This window comes from Chaetura pelagica, unplaced genomic scaffold, assembly GCF_000747805.2.
Source record: "Chaetura pelagica isolate M959 unplaced genomic scaffold, ChaPel_1.0 scaffold846, whole genome shotgun sequence".
Taxonomy (NCBI): Eukaryota; Metazoa; Chordata; class Aves; order Apodiformes; family Apodidae; genus Chaetura; species Chaetura pelagica.
The window spans coordinates 283,837-309,191 of record NW_009953518.1 but is presented as its reverse complement, the minus strand read 5'-3'; the positions used below and the strand labels follow the sequence as shown (position 1 = coordinate 309,191).

General features: G+C 41.0%; 1 protein-coding gene across 2 annotated transcripts in view; it reads right to left on the bottom strand.

Annotated features, from left to right (window-relative positions):
• The window catches only part of FSTL4 (follistatin-like 4), a 200,954-nt gene that overhangs the window by 22,842 nt on the left and 152,757 nt on the right, over positions 1 to 25,355 (bottom strand). For both annotated transcript variants that reach the window (XM_009999474.1, XM_009999475.1), the window contains exons 6-7: positions 11,431 to 11,597; positions 142 to 262 (exon numbers count right to left, since the gene is read on the bottom strand). In XM_009999474.1, coding sequence (XP_009997776.1) covers positions 142 to 262; positions 11,431 to 11,597 — 288 coding nt within the window. The remainder of the gene's footprint in view (positions 1 to 141; positions 263 to 11,430; positions 11,598 to 25,355) is intronic.

Below are 25,355 nucleotides of genomic sequence, written 5' to 3'. Positions count from 1 at the left end.
CATGTGATAGCACGAGCGAGCAAACCCGGCGCGAGCTGCATTCGCTCTCCTCCACAGGCAGTTTGGTGAGCAAATGAGATTAACACACAACTTTGCTTACAGGAATGTTTTCATGGATTGTCATATATGCCATTTACTAACCATTCACCTGAAGGATGTGGGTCTGATACAGCTCCTCGTAGCCGTAGGCGTGACAGGTGTAATTGCCCATGTGAATAGTTGTTACCTTGGTGATGTAGAGGGAATCGTCTTCTCCAAAATCCTGCGTGTGACAAAAGACAGGAAAGGTGCCTTACTATTACTATAAGAACACTTTAAAACAGCATGTGAAGGGAGGCTACCTGTGCAGTGGTGTTGATAGCAGCACAGCTTGGGAACACAGCTTGAATTTTGAACAGGAGCTTTTAAAGTTCATAAATCAACACGCAGGGAGAAAATGAGCAGCAATTTAAGAGCAAGGCAAAGTAACTCATCTGAGAACATGAACTTTTGTGCCGGTTGCTAACAAGGTGTTTTTTGCACATAAAAAGATGGCAATCTCCAGCTGTTTAATTTATGGGGGAATTTAATATCTACCCGTTAACCTCAGATGTTTAAAATGTTAACTTTGGGGGGGTTAAGGTTTCCTTCATCTATGCTGGTTCTTAGAAAATGTTCTGTAACCTTGAGACTTGATGAGAAAGAACCAAAATAGTTTGTCACTTATCTCAGACAATATCCTAGGCAGGAGACAAGGAAGAAGACAAAAAGCATTTTCTCAAAGAAACTTGCTTTCATCTGTAACTGCTTGACAAGGATCTTTCTTTATCCCTTTCATCCTCCTAGATCTGTTCTTGCATTACTTCAGTTTTTGATTATAGATAGGGAGAATATGAGTTAGTAGAGAGGCTTTGCCACTTGAATATTTTGTGTAAGTGCCCTGCTTAGGAATTGATTTCAAATTATAGTTGCAGAACCACAGCACTGATGGGTAATTGAATCAGCTTCTCTTGTTACTCCATTAACATTGAGGCTTTCTGCAACTCCAGAATTTTGTACTGCTATGTAAACCCAGATGAATACATTTAAAAAACAGTTAATGAGCTTAGAGAATGATTTTTCTTATTTCCATGCTAAACTAAATACTTTGCAGAGTTTCACTGTAAAGGTACAGCAAAATTCAACTTAGAGCTTGGGTGGCAGAAACCTGGTACAACAGGGCAAATGCGGAAGAGCAGTTTTGCTCCTGAAAACCCAAGAATTGCTTTTCAAAATTCCACCGTGTAGATGGAAAAGCAGCCTGTAGCCAAGGGGCATGTGGGGATAAACCTTGCACAGTGTCCTGCCCTCCTGCCACCCTTGTCCAGCAGAGCCACCAGGAGTGACATGGAAGCATAGCACTGGAGTGGGGGAGAAGGTGAAAACTCACACCCAGGGTCTTCCAGCATGGCTTGATCAAACTTACCAGCATGGATAGCATAAAATAGGAATGTAAATGTGCTCTGCTGGTTGGGAGTCAAGAACTTGAGTCTCCCAATGTTTGCAATGAAGAAAGGGAATGTGTGCTCAGAGGTGCTGATGCTGCTCCATTCCCTGCCATGCCCACAGCAGGTCCCACACTAGAAGGGACCATCCTCATCTGTGCTGTTACTGCCAAACCCCCGGCCAAGGGCTGACAAGTTATGAGCAAGAGCTGTTAGATCATCAGATCTGCTGTCTAAACCAAAACCATTTGGGGCTCCTTGTGTTGCACTTTTTCTGCCTTGTCACGGAGCAACTGGCTTTACAGTTTGGTATTTTCCTTTTCAGCCCTCACATTTTAAACATTTTTTTAAGGAAGCTTCAATCCTGATGCAGACTTGCAACGCCAGCTGGCACCCTTAGAGAAAAGCACAGAGTAGCCCATCTCTTGCAGTATGGGACTGATCTGGCACTGCTTCTGCTGGCTTTTGAGTCTTCTCCAATAACTTCTGTGTGGCACCAGAGAAATGTCTTCTTGTCCCTCCTCTCAGTCATAGGACAGCACCAGCAGGGGGAACAAAGTTTGGGAACTTGCTTAATTTTTAGACATGTTATAAGGGAAAGTGAGAGTGAGCACTGAGGAATGCAGAGTTTAGAAGCAGAACAACAACCTTTCCCAAAGCACAGACCATGACTGGAAAGGGGACAGACATGATTGCCCTGGTTCTACTACCTGCTACCCTGAGGCATCTGCCGTCCCAGTGTGCAAATGTGTGAACAGTTAGAAAGAATAAGAGTAAATCAATACATATTCCTGACAATCACGGCCTATAATCAAAACCACCTCAGATACTGCTGGGTGGCAGGCAGATTTGGCATCCTCACCGTGGGATAAACTGGCTAAGCTATCAAAAAATGTTATTGCAAATACCTACTCAAAAATTCCCATTTCAAGCATCTGCCTGTTTTCTGGTCAGCGAGATCTTTCCTGACGCAGAGCAAAGACGGATGAGTAACTGCAAATGGAAAAGATATCAACCCTGTGCAAATGATATTTGTGAGATAGAGAAAATGCCTGCAGTGGAGGGGACTTAACAACAGTTTTTAAAGTTAATCCCAAAGCAACTCCAACTGAGTTAGATCAATAAAATCAGGGTGGCTACTTCTACAGAACGGTTTATAAGGAACAGTGGGAAAACAAGACAATAAAATCATCACTGTTCTAAGTATGTTGCTTTGCTTAAGATGTCTCAGAAAAATATTATGAATGCTTGGTTTGTGCTCTGTAATTTTCTTTTTATGGACAATCTGTTTTTTTCCAATGCATACAAATGTATTAATATAAGTAAAGACCCTTGAAAAAAAACAATCTGCAGGATTGCAGCATTATTCTCTTCCTCTCCAAATGCACTTTTCTTGTAAAGAGAAGCCTATCTTGGTAAAAGGATGGTATATGACTTTTAAAAACTAGTTTCTGACTTCTAGCACTTAAGGAGGATTACCAAAGATGATTCAGGTTAACACCATATCATTTATGTCAGGCATAGGAAGAAATGATCTGCCCTGCATTGGAACTTGCACACATGCAGTAAATCCCTTTAAGGGCACACCAGCAGCAAGAAGGGCCAGTAGCAGATGTGGAAAGGAAAAAAGACTATGATGAAATTTAGGTTCAATACTGAAACTTTTGTTGTTACAAAAAGAATTCAGAATTCTCTAACAAGGTAATGTCTCTTCCTGTGTGTTTATTTATTACAGCTCATGGCTCCTCCTTGTGTTTCCCTGTAGATATAATCACTATATTCAGAGGTCCCTTCCAGCCTTGATGATTCTATGATTCTGTGATTTCACAATTACATTTTATACATGAGCACACGTTCTTATGCACAAGCACTTTCTGACTATAATTTAGAAAGGTGTATTTGGAAGTGTTGTAAAAAGCGAAGCCCTAGAGCATTAGGAAATGATGAGTCTTTGATTCCTCAATAGCTTCTAACTCTACATCTTACTACCCATGGCAGACCTGGCTCCCTCTGTTGGTACTGCCTTTGGGTGCTCCCAGCAGCTGCTCTAGTGCATCTCTTTTCACCTCCACTGGACTAAGCAGGGTGTAAGTTTGCCCTGGCAGCCAGTGAGGACATCTTGCCTCTCAAAAAAGGCACATGGGAGCTGTTTGAACAAAAGTTCTCAAAACCTGGTTAGCACAAAACATGTTTAGAGACTCAGGTTCTGAGCTCCATCCCCCCATCCAAACATGAACACATAACCTTGCTGGGAGAAGGTTAGAGAAGAAGAGAACATAAATGGCAGGGAAGAGGAGGGGGTGGGCAGAGGGAACAGCAAGAATTCATGCTGGAAAAAGGCAGAGCAAACATTTCTTCTGTGCTTTGACTTTTTTTCAGAAGGCTTTTTTCCATGTCACCACAAGCCTGAAAGCAGCCAGAGGGAACTATGAACATCTATGAAGATGATGTGATGTAATTCTTCTCTCCCTAAAAGTCTCCTACCCATAAAGCTGAGTGTCTCAGGGCTGTCCAGGAGTAAGGCAGCGAGTGCTGCACATCCCCCAGGAGATGGGACCCCCAGCAATGTGCAACTGTGAGCTGAAAAGGTTTTTTTGTATATCAGCCCATAACAAGGGACAGGCAACCAGGAGAAAGGCAGAAAACTTGTGGGACATGGTTTTCCTCCTTGGCCACTGAAGGGAAATTTTCTTGTGAAGAGGGCAAAACAGAAGTGATGAAAAAATGTGACCAAGAGGCAGAAACCCTTGGAACACCCACAGACTTGGGGGAGGTTGGACAAGATGACTTTTAAAAGTCCCATCTGACCCAAACCATTCTATGAAACTGATGAGCCTTGCATCAAAGCAGTCAGATAAGGATAAGTTGTTCATCACCTCTATTTTATGAATTTCATTATAAAATAACATTACACGTTCTGCTAAAAAAAAATAATCACCAAGCTGTGCTTATAATTGATAAGGTCGACCAGTGGCAGATGATAAATTGACTTCTCCAGCAGTTTGTCTCATGTTTCCTTTCCTTCTTTGGAACAAAAAGTTCTCTGCCCTTCATGAGCTTCTTTTATGTCTCCCAGCTACCCTTCAAATAAAGGACTGATTAAGTGGTCTCAGAATAGGTTTTAGCTTTTCAGCATTAAAAAAAAGTAAATTGCACCATCCTGCATTTTAAATTGATAGCAGCTCAGTAATCTGAAAAAACCCAAACAACAAAAGAAGTAGCTACTGCACACAGTCAATTTGATAAAATAACAAAGCAGATATTAGCAACCAGGTATGTGCTTTTGTTTGTTTGTTTGTATTGTGTTTCCTTTCCATCAGCACTGATTACCAAAGGCATCGGTCTCTCCAAAGAAAAGATTTTTCATATTTATTTATCCTACTCCTCCCCTCTAATGCATTCCCTGGCCATGCAATCTGCCACGGCTCGGAGACACCACGCTTAGAAATGTGTGAAACGTTGCATATTGCTGTAAATCTCCTTCACATTCTGTCTCAAGTGAAATCCACTGTGTGACAGTAATGCCACAAATCTCCTGCTCTGACACCCAGGGAGGCAGCTGGGGGAGAAGGAGCCACACTGGCCAATGCCCAGGGATGCAGACACTGCCCACCCACCTTTTTTCCCATTCTTGGGGTTGTTTCAACACAGAATGGAAACATATTTAAAAGCCTTTACATTTTTTGGCAAAGTTTCTTGTTTTCCAGGAGATTTGATTTCCAGGAAATTCAGGCTTACTATTTTTGCAGGATAACTTCCAGTTATTTGTGGGGAGAAGACTGGCCTCAGGGGTAAAAATAGGAAGAAGGAACAGAAAAACAAGTCCCAGTGGCACAAAAGCAGATGATCTCCCCAACTCCCAGCACCTGTCCCATGGAATGGAGCTCCCTGAGTGGTTTCCTTTAGGAGAATCCCATCAGATGCTGGGATTTCTTTCTAAATAATATTAACATTAATGTTAATATCATGTTATAATAATGTTAAATAATATTATCAACTATTAGTAGTAACATTATTAGCATTAATAGTATTATTATTATCATCACCATCTTCACTTTTAAACCCTTCCCTTTCAGCCCTTCCTGCCAAGCCCAGGGAAGCTGAAAACCTTCCCTACTGACAAAACTAGTCCCAGCACTGGGGCTAGGCTGGTGTCACTGGCTTTCCAGTAGATGAAGACAAACACAATCACAATTTCATAGTAATCAACACAACAACAAAACTGATTTAACAAGCTCATGTTAAAAAGCTTCTCTGATCCCCAGAGCCCTAGAAATCTCTGACCATGTTTACAGGATTCTAAAACAAAATGTACCCAAGCATTTAATGAGATGCTTATTATGCAAAATCTACCACCATGGCTATCACTTTGGAAAGAACTTCTCACTAATCAAATGTCTCTGATCTTTTTTACAATAGATTCATGAGCGATTCAGATAAAAATAATAAAAACTAAATTAGTCATGGGCTCTTAAATCACTTTCTTTGGTGCTTTTAATAATTCATTTCCAGAGACAAGCTGAGAACTTATGCTTCATTAATATTATTTGTTCTTGGTTTTATACATGCTATCACTTCAGTAATTTACATGGGGAAAAATTCAGCCTTAAGCAAATGCCAGGAAAGTATAACAAACACAGTCTGATGGGGCATTCATTTATCTTTTCTTGTTTTTCTGCTCCAAGAACTTTGCACAACATAAGACTTTGCTGGTGAGCCAGGAAAGTTTTTGGAACATATGGAAATGAACTTGTTAGACAGTTGTGCAATTATAATATAGATAAAAATGGACAGCTTTTCTATCCTGAGAAACTAAGAGCCAATACGAGGGAAATCAGTGGTAGCTCTTCTGGCCAGAGCTGCTGAAAGGGAGGAGTTTGCATACCAGGGATTTAGTTAAAATATTTCTCTTAAATGGATGTACTGGACACTTCAGAGAAATGCAAAGACCATGACTGAACAGATAAGTACCAATCTTTGGAGGAAATTATATTCATAAACTCCAACTTTCTCCCTACAGTAGAGAGGTAGATAAGTGAGATTCATGGATTTTGGTCTGTAATTCAATTATCCCTTCCAACAGAGCAGATACTAGAGAGTACAACTGATTTCAGGGAGTCCTAATTCAGCTCATTCTCAGTTTTTTTTTTAATGCATCTTTTTCAAGTGTGCCAGTCTAGCTGCCTTAGTACTTTGCAGCAGATGGGCTCACTCCTTCCTTCTTGCTCATTTTTAGCAGACTCCAGCTGTGCTCACAGTTCTGCTTTTCTGTTAGAACACCCAGCCTGAAGGACTCATGTCTAGGAGAGTCCATCTAACCAGCTCAGGTTTCTCAAAAATGTCCCAATGTATGTGCCCCACATGCCTCTAAAAATGCAAGCAAAACAAAACTACCCCGGAGCAACATCTTCCTCCACACCAGGATGTTTAGGAAGGTGAAGCCCCTGGTTATTGAGGGCCAGTGAACAACTCTCTGTGAAGGTATTTCTGGCTGTGCAATCATCACCTACAAACTCAGCCTGAGACCCAAAAATGAGCTAATCCACTGAGGGCACAAGTGGATGCAAGCTCTATGTTCTTCATGACAGCAAAGTGAGAGATTATATACACATCCTGAAAACACTCTAAGTATTAATTTTCCACTTAACCTTTATTTTAGAGCCTGCAAAGATCCAAGACAGAGAAAAAACTTTATAGAAATGAAGAAATCTGAACGTCAATGATCTGCAAGGAAAAGCTGTTTTTTGAACTAATGATTTAATGCAGATTTGAGGTAAAATGTATGGATGAATTTGAAATGAATACTAATGAATTCTTGTTATAGCTACCTGCATTACACTTGGTAATTCACCAGATTCTTATCTACCTGTATTCCATCACATTTGTTTTCTTATGGTAATACTCTCTCCTCTCCTGTCTATGACTTCACCATGCTTCTGGAACATAACCTTTTGTTTATACATTTTGTTTACAAATGTGTTTGTTTCTCTGCAGATGATGTCAAATCATGTGAAACAATACCCTGTAAACACTGAATAAGTACATCTGACTCCATGAGGAGTTTAGTATATTTTCAAATCAAGGAAAGCTTTCATAACAACAGATATAGGAAAACATCCTGCTTATTCCTAGGGGACAAAAGTATATTATTGTGGAAGATGACACATTTTAACCACTTCACTATTTGTAGTCAGAAATCAATTTAGAGCTATCACAACCTGAACAGTTTCAGCTACATTATAGTTATTTTCTGCATGAGAAAAGTTGATGTTAGTCTTTTTTTAAAGTACAGCTGCAAAGAGAATTCTAATGGATAAATAATATGGAGGGGTAATTTATGGATAAATGATATTTCTATGCTAAAAGCAATCCTAAATGTTTGCAAGAAAAATCATTTAATTACATGTACCATTAAGATGGCACTTTTGCAGTAGCTATTTGACAACTCATTAACAGCATTCCTCAGAGACAGGACAAGACAAATTATTAATGATGTTGCTTATGAAGGCTTCTGATTAAAAGAGCAATAAAAAGTTATTAGTATTTTGTTGCCAATCAAGGTATCACATAAAAATGATTTAAGTAATGCACTTCAACAAGCAGGCTTTACAGTTATCTTCAACCTCTCAGTTCTGTGTAAATTTAGGATTATCTAGGGTTTTGTGGACCATCTTTGTCACCTCTAGTATTAATCTGGAACGCAGTGAAGTTTCTCATACCACATTTGTCAAGAATCTGGAGGGGATAAAGCCACGAATCTGGAGGGGATAAAGCCACAAAGGCCTTTTAGCCCTGCTTCTCCTGCTCTCATACCTTGCTGGAACAATTCTGTTTTGTTATTTTTTTCCCCTACAGCTGTGTTTCTATTTTCATCTGATTTCTTGCATTAGCATTTAGAGGAGAATGAGTTTAATTGAAATATGAAACAAGGATTTTTCCACGTGTGTGACTATCCTGTAGGTTTGTATGTGATTACCACCATGCCAGGAGCAGGGAGGATTTTCTTGAAGTTAAAAAGGTACAATTAATCTCCTGTTGCACTTCCAATTAGCCAAATTGCTACTCTTATTGTGGAAAGCCAAAATGCAATTGAGTTTCTGCTTAAGGCATACTAGAAGAAAACTGAAGTAATTTAATTTACTGACTTCAAGTGTATTAAGGAGCACACTGCCTTTACTTTCATGCTGCCAATGCCTGTAAATAGATTATTGTTTAATGTGAGTTTCTGTACCTAGGAGAAGTTGAAGCTTTGAAGCATCTGCTGCCACCTGTCCCAGCCCATGCTCTGGGGCTCCACACATTGTCACACTGCAAACCTCTAAGCATATGTTGCTGCTAGATTTTAAAGTTGTGATTCATCTAAATAAAAAGACTGGATTTACCAGCTGAAGGACCATCTCCTCATCCCTGCTAGGAACAAGGGACATGGAGGTGCCTGTCCTTGGTAGCCAGAAAGGGGACAGATCCAAGTCCTACAGACTGCCCAAGATGAAAAAGGGAAGATAAAAGATGGTAATCCCCCAACTGTGTCACTTCAAGTAACCAGATCAGAACACAGATGGCAGTGATATATACAGAACCTCAAACACTTTACACTTTCATTAAAGATGAAAAAGGTGTGGAGGTGTTTATTAGATAGAAAAAAAGTTGATGCACCCTAGTAGCAGGTGTTGTATGACAAGGTGATAGAGATCATAAACTGACATGTGAAACATTTAAGTTGAAGCATAAATCTGTTTTTCTCATGCAAGAATCTCAGAATGCTCCTTTGATACAATTTCTCAGTGATACACTAGTTCAAACAGATCAAAAAGTGATTATTTTTGTACTGCTTCATGGGACTGTCCAAGGGGTTGTTAAATCATTCAGGAACCAGTTCATATATAAGAATATAACTCCTTCTCTTAATATTTAATAACCAATGAGAAAGAGAATTGCTTATAAGTAAACCAGAAATCCACTTGGGCTGCACTAAATTAGGGAGGAACTGCCATTTCAGCCTGAAAGTGTGCTCCTCAAGATTCTATTTAACACAGTAGGAGTTGCAAATGAAGCCCCAGAGCTATGTGCTATCTGCCCCTTCAAAGAGATGCTTCTTTTCCAATTCCTGTACTGTATTTTTGTGTCCAGTTCACATGTGAACTTTTAATCTTTTATGATTAATGTGATGATAACCAATATTTCATAAAGGTAAGATGAATACCTGGAATTTTCCTTGTTTTTTTGTAAAAAAGATAATAATTCAAAGAGCCTCTGTAGTGTGTGGAAGTAAGATTTCAGAACAGCTGAACCTCTCTTCTAAACCCAGCAAGAAAGCTGACCCTAAAAACACAACATCTCAGACTATCTAGAGAATACAACTGCCAAAAGAAATACAACTGCTCTCTCTAGACCATGGTTGCACAAAGCTGTTGGATTTGCTCACTGCAGATTAAACTAAGCACGTTGAGAGTGTGTGTAATCTTCACAAAGCTTACTCTGTGCCAAGGAACTGGTTTGAAGAGCATTTGCAGGGGGTGGTGCAGACAGAGGGCAGCCACCCGCACGGCCCTGCCAGGCTCCCAGTGCAGCAGGGACCCCCTGACCATGCCTGTGGCAGCTGGGCAGCTCTCCAGGCAGTTTTAGTGCCAGTGACTCTAAGGTCATTGTTCTAACCCTGTCACTGAAGGATGTCTGGGAGGAATCTGGTCAGGTAGAGCAGCCTGGGGCTGGCTGTGCAATCCTGCGTGCCAGGATCAGGCGGGATGTTCGCTGGTTTTATGTCACATCTCAATGTCATGCTCCCAAAGGTGACAAGAAATGCATTTTTAAAGGGTAATGCTTGCTTTGGTTGCAATGAAAAATGTTTACATGGTTAGAATTATTGAGTTTGGGCACACAGTAATCACCTATACGTAGGGCACACAATTTTCCTGCTAAGGTAGAGTCAACAAATAACGTACCAAGTTGCAGAAATTTCTGATATGCTGTAGTTTCATGTATTAATGCAGAACAGTGAAACAAGGATTTTTCACATTTCAGCAATCCCGGATACACAACAATTTAGGGAGCTGTAGTATTGACTGTAACAACTCCAAATTGAGTGGTTATCAAATTAACACAAGCTGAGCAAAAATATAAATCAACTCTTGCTGCAGTGTAATTAAAATAAAACCTGATTTACTGTGTACTTTAATGCAAAGAGAAATGAAATACACACTGTATTTTTTGTACAATATTTTCCACTCTCTCTGTAATTAAATGTTATTAAATAAATGAGTAGGTTTATACCATCATTCAGGTATTGTCTTTACTTCAAACTGTGACTTGCACATCAGACCAACACCATGAGTTAAGAGACATTCATCTTCTTTCCTGCAAGGGCATTGTCACACCCTGCTGAATAATCCCAGATTTTAAAATGCTCATCAGAAATAGGAGGAGAGGAATGAGATATGAGAATTGGCTGAAAGGCTAGTGAAACTGGAGGAACAGAGATAAAAATGTATCATGTGATTTAGATGGAGAAGTTTCATTGCCTACTATAAATGTGTTGTATAAATGTATTGTTTCGTGCTCTCCATGAACCCATTTCTTTGTTCTGGGAATGGGATCCCTGAGGAGTAAATGGTCTGTAGAGCTGCTGGAGTCCTGGGTTTCCAGGCCTGCTGTCTGTGGGCCACAGGCTGCAACGAACTGAATGAGCAAAAAGGGATGAAGTACCAAGGCAATGTAAGCACTGGTTGAACTACCATTCTGAGCTTTAATTTCCTGATGTCACATTCCAAGTGCCCATGCTTTCAGCTGCACACAAGTTGCTTTGCCGTTATTCCTGAGACGTATTCATAATTCATATAAAACTAAAAGATCACGCCAGCTTCCAGTTTTCCAGTAACAATAAAGAAATAAAACTTGTTCCCTTAAAACTATCATCTGTAAATGGAGTCATCCTGAATGCCCAGCAAAAGAAATGGCCAGGGTGACTCACATTGATGTCCTCCAGGTCGAGGAAGTTGAGGATCACACCGTTGCGCTTCCAGATGATGGGAGGTCGCAGCGCCCCGCGGATGCCGCAGGTCAGCACGGTGCTCAGGCCAACGGTGATGGTGGTCAGGCTGACCTTCTGCTCCTCTGGCAGGCTCAGCTGAACCACCTCTGCAAAAGGCAACAAACCACGAATCAGACACCAAGGAGCACAAAAGGAAACTGTTCCCTTTTTCCCCAGTCTGCCTTCCTTCTTCCCCATTCTAGGAATAACTTTGCAGGATGTTGGCGAGGAGATGGATAGCTACCTTGTAAAAAAAATCCCCCAAAATAAAGCCAAGAGGCTTGGCAATTGAACCTACCACAAAATTACTGTTCATCTTCGTCAGCTGCTTCTCACTTCTGTCATTAGGATCTGAATATGGTCTGTGTGTCACTTAGTCTACCTGCCTGGCTAAGATCTAAATGCTTCATGCACTTTCCCCCAGCCCTCTAAAGAAGAGCTGACTTCCAGTGAATGCAAACACTCATCTTTATCATGTCAGTTCACAGCTTTAGATATAACTTTGTCTTAAAAGTTAACACCTTTGGTGGGAAATTCCTGCACCCTTTTATGAGGCTTACACCATGGAAATGCATGGAATAAAACCAGAAAACCTCCAGCATCTCCTTCTGCAAGTATCACTTTCCATCTCCTCATGCCCTCTAACAGAAGAATGGCTTTAACATCTCTAGAGCAGTAAATCTCTTAAATCTGTTCACTAAAACATTTGGTCCCTCTCAGTAGGTTGGGGAAGCCTGAAAGCACTGAGGGCAGTGCACTGCTCTCACAGCTGGTTGGGAGCACACAGTGTAAAACCTGCTTGTTAAACGGTACCAAGCAGCTCTGCCTCCTGCCTCTTCCTGCACCTTCCACTTAAGCAAGAAGTAAATTGAATGTGCCACAAATTGCATTGGCCACTGGAGATGTGAGGCTGACTTGGGGCTGCAGAGATCAATACATGTCGTGGCTGCCAGCTGTGAGCTGCTCCCCCACTTGATATTCTCAGCACTATTGTAGGAAGCTGTTGAAAAGAAACTGTAGCTTTAGTTTGATATATGGGTGATGAAAAATTAGAATGTTTGACCAACTTACTGCTGTTCTCTGGGTTGTGGTGGCTCCCACAGGCACTACATGAGAAGAAGGCCTGACACAGACCATCAAGCAGCTTCTACACCTGAAGCCTTAAATCCAAATGGGGAGATGGAGGAGGACTGGGAAAGGGAACATTACCCACCTCAGGTCACTGAGCAGGAGAGTAACAAAGCCAGGAACACATAAACATTGTTAAACTGCATTGCCCTCTGTACCTCCTGGAGAGCTCAGATGTGGTCACACAGGACCAAGTGTCCCTAGAAGCAGTGATGTTCCACCCCACCACCTTCACCCAGCTGCCTGAAGCCTGTAGCCAGTGCATAGGGGCAGAGAATGGAGTGTTTTTCTGCTGAAGAGAGAGCTCCTTATAATGAACGAAATATTTGGAGTGCACTTGACAGGATAAAAAACTGGTAATTGCAATAATTTGTAGCATGCAGTAGGGCTAATGAGCACATCTTTTCTCGAGGAGAAATGAAATAGAGGGTCATTCATTTAGGAGAGAGTTGTTTTTTCATCTTGCTGCTGTTTTCCTTAATTCCCTCTGCTGTTTCTCACGCTGCCTTGAGTTTCCTGGCTCCTGCTGGGCTTCCATCAGCTCCCTCTTCAGCAACATTTTTGGAGTGTTTTGTTACAGTAGAATTGAAGGCTCCCTGCCCATCTTACAAATGCTAGCTAAAGAAGCTCTGGGTTTACATTTTAGAAGCACACTAATGAAAATTACATTAACTTTTAATTAAGAAGACACCTTGCTCAGCTGCCATTCTTGGCTGAACCATATCAGGCCAATAAATGACTTTTATGTTAAAGCCTGTAATTAGTACCGACCACTTCAACAATACACACACTCTCCTTTGCTGAGTATTTCCAGGGAGTATGTTTGAGGGCATATTATTACCAGCACATTTGAGGATATATTATTACCATCTAAAAGTCCTTCTACTAATACAGGATTATTTTGTGTGGCTTTAGTCATTGCTTTATTGCTAGTCAGAGAACAGATTTCTTTATGTGATTGGGTGTATCAGGGAGGAAACAGGGATTATTGAAGAGGATGTGAGGGCTGAGCTTTTAAAAAATCTCTTAAAAGACTCAGACTCTTGTACTTAAGTGGTAGAGCTTAGTCACACTTGATGCTGGTTGGATCATCTGTCCAAATTACTAAAGTGACCATAATGATTTTGTGTAGAACCTCTAGATTAAATGTTGAACACTGTTCACTTTATTTTTCAAAACCTTTAGGAGTTAAAATTAATTTTACCCTGGGTATAAAACTGATCAGAACAAATGGGTAATATTCAAAGTGCACTCACTTGCAGAACACAGACTGGAATGCAATTTGGTCCCAAAATCAAGCAATTTTATGTTCATTTGGAAGTTCTGAAGGGTGATGCGTGCAAAACAGCTTCCTGCATTCACTGGATACAACCTGTTTCCGTCCTAGCCAATCATATTTATCAAAGTTGGAATAATCTCCCCAGATGAATTCCCCAACACAAGACACTTCTAAGATTCATCTTGACAGGGTGCTGGGCCATCTCACCTAAACCATGTTCCTACCTAGAAAGGTTGGACCAAATGATCTTTGAAGTCCCTTCCAACCCAGCATTCATTCCACGATTCGGTGATTTTTTCTCCCCTGCTCAGGAGGCTGAGGGGTCACTCCTTGCATGCCAGCAGTTGGCACCAAGAGGTCATTGATGGGAAGGATCTCTCTGTCCTGCCTCTCACACCTTTTCTCTCTGCTATTATATTCAGTCGGAGAGAAGCTGCAAAGCACCGTGGACCTGCGGTGACCCAGGCACAGCCATTCTGATGTTCTTATGTTAAATCTCTTGCAATACCAGGTCCCACGGCGACACATTGGAGAACATGAAGTCTTATTCATTCCTTTTCTTGTTCAAAATGTCAAGATATTGTCGAACATTTTCCTCGGCCCCTCCTCTGCTCCAATTTTATTTCTGAAGGTGTTAAGACAGAGTTGCTCTGCACCTTTGCAAGCTGCGCATACTAATGCCAGCAGGTATTACTTGTTGTGCTGCTTTATCATGGAAATCTTTTTCTCTACTGTCATTTAGAGCCCGCCAAAGGCAATCATAATTTCACAATGAAGACATGTGTAATTGAGGTCATTATAGGGAGCAACCTGGAATGAGCATCTACAGAGGAAAACTCATTGATTTAGCACCGCGTGGAGATAATTTACATAGTAAGTGCCGGGTGCCTGCCTGCCTTTGCTCAGGCTGCACTCCATACAGACACAGGTTCTACACTTTAAAAAGTGCTTAATAGCATTAATTAGGCTCTTTTCTCTTAAATCTCAGGAAAATACACTTTTTAATACATTGTTGCTGCCTTTAATCATTGTTCCATTTGCTCACGGTTGTCTTGCCTTGCTAAGCCAGGATATGGAATCACTGACCCTACTGCTCAGATTCTGCTTTAAGAGTAAGACTTTGAATGCTGTGACTTGCTCTCAGTGGGAGACAAAGAACCAAAATGTAGCCTTGTTGGAGGCAATGGGAGGGTGATTTTCAAAGACAGTCTCAAGTACAGATTCTTGCCCCCAAATTAATGCTCCTGAGCAAAGAGACTGTTTGTGAACTGAAACCTGGGTAACACAGCCCTAAATGAATTAGGTTTCTCCAGCAATGGTTCAAGTCAGGACTGATTTAAAGGGATGAAAACTTGAGTCTCCATGCAATTCCCCAAGTCCTACAGCTGTGTTTATGCTTGCATTGCATTAGGAAAATATCTTTATTGCCTTCTGGCCCAGTATTGCATCAAGAAGGTCAATGGTGATTCTAGGACCTAACTTAACCAAGAAAATAAAAATAAATTTAAAAGAAAGAGAGGAAAAAAAAAAATAGGTTGTATTTTTTATAATTATTTTTCCCTAATAATTCTTATGAGATGTGACTTAACCAAGAAAATAAAAATAAATTTAAAAAAGAGAGGAAAAAAAAAAAACAGGTTATATTTTTTATAATTATTTTCCCCCAATAATTCTTATGAGATGTATTTGGCCTTGCATAGAGAGGGTAGAGAAACTTCAGACCCTCTTAAATCTTAGCTGACTGCAGTTAATTGATTTTTAAATGACTGTGTTATATGCAAGATGTGTTTATAAACATGGAATTGAAGCTGAAATAGGGCCTCAGTCAACTCAGGTGACTCTGTGTGGCAGACCCTGGGCTGAGATGTCGTCATCTAATTAGACACTGCAGAGAGAGATTAAAAGAAAGGAAGGCAGTTCACAGTGGGTCTGATTCTGTAAAGCATGGTATAATACACTTATAAATCACTTCTATTAGCATGTGATTTAGTTTCTATCCTACACTACAGACCAAATAAATGAATTAATAAAAAACCTTGGTACACAAATCACCCCAGGTTTGCGTGCGTTTGCAGACCTGTCACACTGGCTGTTTTTAAGATTATCTCCAGAAGAAATGTTGCTGTGCTATCACCTTTGCTGGTTATTAAGGTTCAACTAGCCAGTTTTACCTGGATGCATTTGCTGCCTTCTCACCTGCCCAAAGCCTGGTGAAAGGATTCTCCATCACCCAACCCCAAAAGAAAACTCAATTTTCTGAACACCAATTTATAATTACAGGGAAGTGAGTCGTGCTAGTAAAAAAATTTATGTTATTTATTAACAATATTAGAGATGTTAATGATCATGATTAAAATCGTTCACAATTAATTAACCCAGAGAATTCCTACAGCTCCCACATCAGTTGAGAGCAGATGATGGGGATGAGGCTTCTGGCTGTATAACCTGTGAAAAACACCACGAAGAGCTGGCTCTGCCTCTGGCCACCTTCAGTGTGACCACCATCCAGCTGGCCTCCCTGGGACATGCTATGAGTTTGGGTTCCCTCAAAAAGAGGTACCACAATGCACCGTTCTTCTCAGTCATGTAAGCTTAATTAATGGGAATAATGAAATGATTTCTAAAGCTAAGTAGAAATGTTCATCTCTTAGCTTTATTTTGTAACTGTAATAATTCAGGTTCTTAATGTAATTTATAAACCCTCAGGACCTTGGGTGTACGACTTCAGGAAGCATTTTATTGTAAATTCTCTGCTAAATTAGTAATGCTGTTTTTAAGTCATAAAAAGACATGCTCATATTTCTAGCAGTGTGAAAGAATTTAGTGCTTCAATCCCTCTCCTGTCATTACTCTTGAAGGCCACAGGCTACGACTCCCTGAGGTAGGTCCCAACCCTGCACTGAAAGCCAAAACCTGTCTAGTGGAATTCAGAATAAATATATGCAAATCACCAGTGATATTCAGCTCTGGTCTGGGGCTGGAGGACAAAACTCCATCCCTCATCCCTGTCAGGCTGAACAACTCTTCTAGCCTGTGTGACCATGACTTCTAGATTGAATGTAAGAGAAGAGCAGCTATCAAAACAATTAAGACTTACGATGCCTTTTGCTTTTTTTCAGCAACTGAGGTATTTTGTGTGTTTGTATTGCACTCTCATTGCTGTACCAGAGAATGGTTGGGGGTTGGAAGGGTCCTTCACTGAGCACCTGGTCCAACCCCCTGCCATGGGCAGAGACATCTTCCCCTAGACCAGGTTGTTCAAAGTATTTGATTATTTAGTTAATGAAATATGCGGAATAAAACAAAGCTTAACTTGAAGGAGGACAAAGATGTCATGTCAGAGTCTGATCCAGCTTCTAAGAGGGATTAAGGACTTCACAGGCAGACCAAGCTAGCCTTGCACCTCTGAATTATCTGAACCTTCTGAAAGAGTGAAGAAATGCCCTTGGGGAGGATAAGCCTCATTTCCAGCTGTTGGATTTGAGAGCAACCAAGGCTGTTTGTCTCCTGCTTCTGTGAGGATGGGCTCAGATCTCCTGACCTGGTGTCTCCATCCTCTCCAGAGCCTGCTGGAGCCCTGGGTCACCAATGTTTGGCTGCTTCATGGGCTGAGGTGATTTGCTCCCCAGGAAGGCCAATTGTTCACACTGACCAGAGAGAAGCTTCAAGTAAGTAACTCCAATAGAGCCACCTGCACTGGAAACTACATCTACATCTGGAGATCCAAACTCTGCTTCAACAGCTGTTTAGAGTTTTATCTTCATTATAGATAAATCTCTTCAAAAAAATCATACACATGCAAGAAAAGAAGCCCAGCTCTCCCTATATGAATTTGTATCAAGAACACTCAGCTAGCTAATGAATTTGCTAAAAATCACTTATATTGACTTTTAACCAAACGCAGCTTCTTCAGGTGCTGTAATTCTAAAGATCAATTTATTGTCTCTTTTTTGTTGTTTTTTAAAGAAAACAAGCAACATGGTTTCTATCCATCCCATCATTGCCCTCCTGTTACTAATCAGAAGGAGAACATTTAGTTTGTGCAGGAAGCAATAATTCATTCATTCTTGAAAGTACATGAATAAATATAAGTTGTTCGGTGCTTAATTATCTAATCTCCTGAGGGTGAAAAGTGATGGATTCATTATGTAAATAGATATAAGTAGTCTATTTTAGAGAATAGTTTACATAAATGCATTTGTTTTTATTTGAAATTCCTATTTCACACAGATTGAGAGCAATGTTGAGATGATTAATTTTTGATAAAATATTCCCATGTTGTGCCAACAGTGTCCTGCTTGGATTGTAACAGCCACACATTTCCCCAGTCAATTTATTAATCTGAAAAGTAAAATTGGTCTAACAGGCTCTCTTAATTACTTCTGGTAGTCATGGCAGTTAAACACTTGACTTAAAAGATTTGTCTCTTTCTTAATAAGAGTAAAAAACTTCCTCTATAGATACTGTATGCTATAGTATGCTTACAATCCAAATAACTATGGGAGAGAAATGTTAAAATCTCTAACTTAACCCACAGAAAAAATAATAATTGTATTTTTGGGACAGGCGAGAGATGTTGCAGCTGCTTTGTGTGTTTCACACCCCCTACTCAAATCTATTTGAATTGATAGAATTAACACCAGTTGTTTCTCTGCCACAAAAGCAACAGTTGTCTCTTGTAAAAAGGTTTATTTCAGCACTGCACTTGCAGGAGTTTAAAAGTTTCTTCCAGTCCTTCAGAAATACCTTAGCTTTCAAACAGAACTCCTTAGCATGGTTCTTTCAAAGCAGTGAAAGTTTTAAGAACTGCCACTCTCTCTATTTAAACTATGGTGTTTCAGAGGACCAAAACCATTCAAAACCACTGAACTTTTTTTCTCTAACTTCTGCAAGATGCAGCAGCTGAACTGATATATACCTGATTTAAGGCAGAAAAAGATAGCTTCTGGGGGAGGATGTGGCAAGCCAAGTTTCTCCCTGGAGTGAATTTTTATGGCTGCTCTATAAACCCCTAGGGTTTATCACAGAAATACTGTCAGACCATTAAGTCCAGCATGACTTGTAGGAAGGGCTGTAATGTGTACGTATATTACTTCAAAAATAGAAACAAGCCAGGCCACAGGGTATTTGAGTTTCAAGAAGCATTCACATCTAGTTTAAAACCACTGAGACATCAAAAATGGCTGCATCTAACTGCTCCAATCTCCCACTCTCCATTCATTCCACTCTGAGCTCTCGGCCAACATTATGCAATGAACGTGATACGCTGAAAAATGCATGAGCCAGGAAACAAGGAGCCTCAGAAAAAGCCCCACGCTGCCTCCAAAGCCCACATGAAGGCTTTCTAAAAAAAAACAACAACCCAAGCATTTAAAAATAAGGTGTATTTTTTCTTTCTTCTTCTCACATTTACTGTTTTCATACACCAGTGGCTCAGCAGTCATGTACCTCTCAAGTTGTAAAGAGGCATTAATAATATTTTTCATTAATCTTTCATTTGTCTTTCTGTAGACTCATAGAATCCCAGAGTGGTTTGGACTGGAAAGCACCTGAAAGACCATCTAGTTTCAACTCCCTTCCATGGGCAGGGACACCTCCCACTAGACCAGGTTGCTCCAAGCCCCATCCAACCTGGCCTTGAACTCTTTCAGGGATGAGGCAGCCACAATTTCCCTGGGAAACCTGGGCCGGTATCTCACCACTCTTGTGGATGACTCCAGATTTAGCTGTGATGATGTGGATTTCAGATTTTTTCTGACTGTAACGATAACCAGGATACTTAATAGATGCAAAAACTCTGCTTGCTTGTGCTCATGCTGTCACCAGCCAGACCCTGAGCTATTCCATCCCCTTCCTTTTAAAACTTTAACTCCAGCCATTGCCCAGTTGGGTTTTGCCTTAATAAAGTCAGAATTCAGTCTCTCTCCAAGGCTTTTGGTGATTTTCCTTACAGCTTCCTGGGTCCCAGGCCAGCAGTATAAAACCTGAACACATTTCACTTGTAAATTATAGTTACAGAAGCAGGGGAAAAACAATGCAATAAAAAGCAAGGGACTCTGGGACATACCCAGATATTTATGCCATGCACCCCTGGCTGGGTGTGCGACTTGAATAATGTCACACAGAACTGCTGCCTCCCGGGCTGCAAAGCTGCATTATGGACAAAAAGACTCCAGTTACATCAGGGCTCAGCTAAAATGCATCCCAAGGATGCATTTCTCCTCATCCTGACATTGCTGCCAGTCCTGCCTTGGAGGGTGAGACTTCAGACCAATTTTGTGCCTGCTGCAGTGATGTGCAGCTCTGGAGCTGGCACAAATGGTGCAAATTTGGCTGGGGGAGCAGCGCAAGGTCACTGCAAGGTTGCTCTGCAGCAACATTTATCCAGATAACATCTTGTATTTTAAAAATGCATTAGTTGATAAAAACATTTGCGTCAGCAGCCCAGTCCATGTCCTTCCCATATTCAAACTTGCCTAACTAAAGTTCAGGAGAAAGTCAGAAATGGGCAGATGAACTGCAGTGAACTGCAAAGAAAGAGGTACTTCAATAACACTCCCTTCTGGGTAAAGGGAAACCAAAGAGCCAAGCACAGTAACTAAAGAAAATCCCCTGGTTTCTGCTATCAGCACATCTCTTGTTGCAGGCAGGTTTTCTCCTGCTTAAACCTTTCCAAGGCCAATCCCTGCAGATAAGAGCCTTTAACAGTGGCAGGAAAGGGCCAGGAACTTGCCCTCACTCCCACACAGTGCCCAGCAGGCAGCTGGGGCCTGTTAACAACGTTTTGAAGCAGCATTTCAAAGTCAGTGTAGCTCAGTGTTTCCCTGGGTTTAGTCTCTACCGGGAACTGCAGCATGGACAACAAAATGTTTGGAAGGGACCAACAGAGAAGGGCTAAATACTGGCTTCACATGGACACTGAGGCAGCTTCTTCAATGGAGCAGAAATCCCTGCAGAGCCCCAGAGAGGGGGGATGAACAGCTGGAGAAGCAGATGTAAGTCCTAACCCACAAAGACAGTGAGCCCTGCTCTGCCTCAGTTTCTCTTGTGGATGAGACATCTCCAGACCATTCTAGGAATACTATGTTTGAAAAGATTTCTCAGCAACTGTGGTAAAAGAGCCACACAAACACTCCCAAGTGTGTAATGTCTGTGGATTTCTCATTAAAAATCCTTAGATAAAATCCACATATAAAACTGAAATTTAATTACACCAAATACTTTGAAGCAGAGATTTGCAGCAACTGCTGCGAGGAACTTAAATTCCAGTAATGCAAGAATGATAAATGCTACATCCTTGAAAGTAACAGGAAAAACAAATCATCCAGACTATGATATTAAAAGGCATTTTGAAAAGCAAGATATGCTGGCAAAAAGCAATGTGGCCAGTCAGACTTTGTGTACCAAACCACATTAGCTTCTTGAAACTTCTAAATCTGCAGAGCAAAATGATTTATAGAGGCTGTTCTTTATCATTCAGGCTTATAAGTCTTATGTCACATAAACCCCTTGGCATTAGAAGAACATTCAGGTTGTGAAGGGAAGCAAAGACAGGAGAGGAGAGCAGGGACAGGCTGCATCACTTGCGTCGCACGCCTGCCCTTCTTAATTCTGTCAGCAGACACTATTTTTGCACAGGACAGGGCTTACTTAGAGAGGAGCTACTCAATATTTTGTTTTTCTGAGCTTGTATCTTCAGCCTTATTTTCAAGTATTCCAATATTGCTCTGAAGGCAGAAATTATTCATTTCTCCCTGGATTTTTCTGCAATATCCTTCACCGTTAAATCCGCTTCAGAAATGCTCATGAGCACCTTGACATGTTTGTTTGAGTGAGTTGTGTGGCCTCAGAGCAGGATTACTTGGCACAAATTACTTTTTAGCCCCTCTGTTTAGCTCCAGCCTGGCTGAGACCTCCCATCCCTTTCCTTCCAAGCTCTAGCTGCCCCATGGAGGGCTGGTCCCAGTCTCCCCTCTCTGTTGTCACAGAGACAGTTCTTCCCATCACCTCCCAATTATCATCTGCCACCTCCACACTTCTCAGGTCTGGCAAAGGCTGACGGGGACAAAACGTGGCATGATCCTGCTCCTGGCTTTGTGGGGATGGCTTCCACTGCTTCTCACCCAAGGAAATTCTTCTGCCCATATCTGAGAATATTTCCCCGAGTCTGTGTAACTGCACCCACGTTTGCATCTTAAAGTTTAGCAATTCCTGCCCCTCCAGCTCTCAGCCCACCTCTGCTCCTCTGCCCTGCCAACCTGCCACAACATGCTCCTAGTCATCCATTCCAAGCAACAAGTTTTAAAATAACAAGTACACTTCTAATTTCTTCTTCCTATTAAAACTGTTCCCCCCCCCCCGCCCCGATTTTTTAAGTTGTTTCCTTCTCAATGTCCACTGTATCTCATTATCTATTGGTATCTGATATTCAACACCTCTGTGCTGCCTACCACACCTTCCCTATAGAGGTGATTATAGACCACAACAGAGATTTCTCTTGTACTTAGAGGATTCAGCCTGCCATCATTTTGATAATGGCTGTTAAATATTGACTTTTAAAGCTGATTTCAGTAGGTACATGTCTTATTTACATTTAATGATCACAAATTAAAATCAGGTCAATAAAGGGAACATTTGAGGAATACACATTGCACTGTATTTAATGAATTATTGTTGGTTTAAGTCTACAATTTAAATACAAACACCATCTTTAACCATCCATTTAATTTACAGCAGCCTAGAAATCAAGTGGGCCAAATGAAAGCTTGTTTAATGCTAAATTATTTGCCAGCACAGCCACCATATGCCAAGTGCCACAAATAATAATATCCATCCCATCAAGAGTCTGGGGATAGTTTCTTTTTAAGACTTTTAGCACAGTGCTCATCACAAATATGATCAACCAGATGCTCTGCTTTTCCAAGAAACAATTCACTCTTAATGTGAAGGAAAAAAAACAACAACTAACAAAAAAAAAGAAGAAAATTCTCTCAGGTTAAAGTCCATGTGCACATCAGAACACCACAATCCAGAGTGGTTAACGTGGTTCCCTCCACACCACTGGTTCCTCCCTTGACAAGAGCTTCCCCTGCCTGCTCTAGCCAAACCTTCCTCCCTCTCTATTTTGTGCAGCTATGCAGAGACACAGAAACAATGTTCAAAATACCACAGAATCTCAAAATGCCATCTTGAAAGAGACCTCAAGGGTAATCTAGTCCAACCTTTCTAGGTACTACTATAGTTTATATGAGATGGCTCAGCATCCTGTCAAGCCGAGACTTAAAATTGTCCAATGTGGAGGAATCTACCACTTCCCTTGGGAGACTGTTCATTCACTCACCAAAGGTGACATACAAATGAGTACATCTACCTGGTGCAGAACATCAGCACTGATGGCTCAATTGCTTTTGCTAATATCTTACCTAAATAATATCTCTCTGATAGGGAAATCACACCAAGCAGGATTAATGTGTAGCTACTGCTGACGATGGTCACGTCACAGCTACAAATTTCTAAAGTAAAACCTGCAGCCAACACAAGTATTAAGAAGATAAGTGGTGGGCTTGTACATGCCAGTAGGTATTATCCATTGTGTAAGTCATGGCTTTGATAATGAAACGATCTTCACAAACGTAACATGACATTCATTCACTAAGATACACACTCACCTGCAGGGCATTCAGTGAGAAGCTTTCTGCAATACTTTAACTGATGTGTAGTCCTTTGTGGCTTATATCCATTCAAAATAATCTCAAATCCTACATTTTTAACTGCCTCAACTGTATTATGATGTATTTGAGTACAAAACTAATTGCAATTTAATGAGTGATTTTTAGTTAGTCCCAACACTGTTGTGGTACCAGATGTGATGCCTGACATGGTCTAGGTTGGATTTTATACCTGACTGAGACAAAGCACACCAAAAGGCTCCAAGAGCCATCAGGGATTCACAGGGCAAAGCTTTTCTCAAACATATACTGAAAAAAAATGGTTCATACCCTAGAGAGCTGCAATGAAAATACACAAAAGTGGCAGCAGACAGCCTGGGAAACGAAGGCATGGTTAGATAAAATGACTTGCATCAAGCAGAATAAACCTTGTCTCCCTGCTCATGAGCAGTACTGCAAAGGCCCCCAAAATGGCATAAATTATGTGGGAAGAATTGTTTGTATCTTATCCCTGAATTCTGCTTTCAGATGTTTTTGCTCTGGTGAGCAACTCAGCTGCAAGTAGTTGGAAAGTATTTAATAAGCATTAGCTAAATTATGCTATTTGAACCAGGTGACACAAACATTATTTCACTTGTCTTTGACCAAACATTGAATTTCTCTATCTTTCCCTTCCCCTTGCTAAGGCTACATTGAGCAAGACAGCAAAATGCCAACGTGGAACCGAGAAGATTGCTTCTGAGCCCTATAAGAAGGGCTTCCCACAAATGAAAATGCTTCCAACTAGTGTCAAAAACCAAGAGACACCACTCCTTCAGTGCAGGTCACATGAAGGGAACCATAATTTTCCACCTCCTTTTCATTAAGACCAGAGGACAGCAGTTTCAGCACTGCCCACTGTCTCACCTCACCATGGGCACTATGAACTTTTCAGGACAAAGCCTTCAGACTATCTGCCAAGTGGTGGTCAGTTGGGTCATTATATGTGCTCACAGCATATCAAGGGCTGCAGGCAATGCTTGATAAACCTTGCCAAATAGGTTGGAGAAGTATAGGATCAGGTCCTGTGACTACTCAAGCCCTCTCTGAAATGATCCATACTCTTCTGTGCTTTGGCTATCCCCTGCAACAAACCACCAATGGCACCTGACTGTGAAGCACATCAGGGGTGTCTCAAGGTGTGCACCAAGGACTGATGTGAATAGGGTCCTCGGCTCTTTGCCCCAAGGTAAAGCTGTGCCTGTAGTTTTATATCCCCCCTCTGAAGCCCTGGCTATCTCATTATACTTCATGCACTGCAAATCATTAACGCTCAGTATAAATCACGAGCACTGCTTATATAGGAATTGTCAAGGATGAAGTAGTGAAGTCAGGGACATATTGTGAAAAAAAGGCTCTTAATGACTCAGAGCAATATATTTCAGATGTTTGAGCAAACAAAGCATTCATAAACCACTGCAGAACTGCTCCTTTCAGACTGAATGGAGCTTTATTCCCAAGTTGCAGATAACAGTGATTGAAGGAAGGAGAAAAGCCAAGGACACTAAGCCAGGTAAATCACTGCTCCCCGATATTTTAAAGCAAGAAAGCATAGAAATATTTCATGTTGATCTTCCATAATACAGCCTACTGCAGTGTGGAAACTTGCTTAAACTGCTTTGTCCTAACTTCTTCACTTGGCACCACCTGAGGGTATCAACTGCTCATAGAAACTTATGCTGCATGTTTAAGGCAAAATGATCTCATGTAGGGTTAGAGAGGTTTGAAAGTAAAAGTCAGAAGATGCCTCC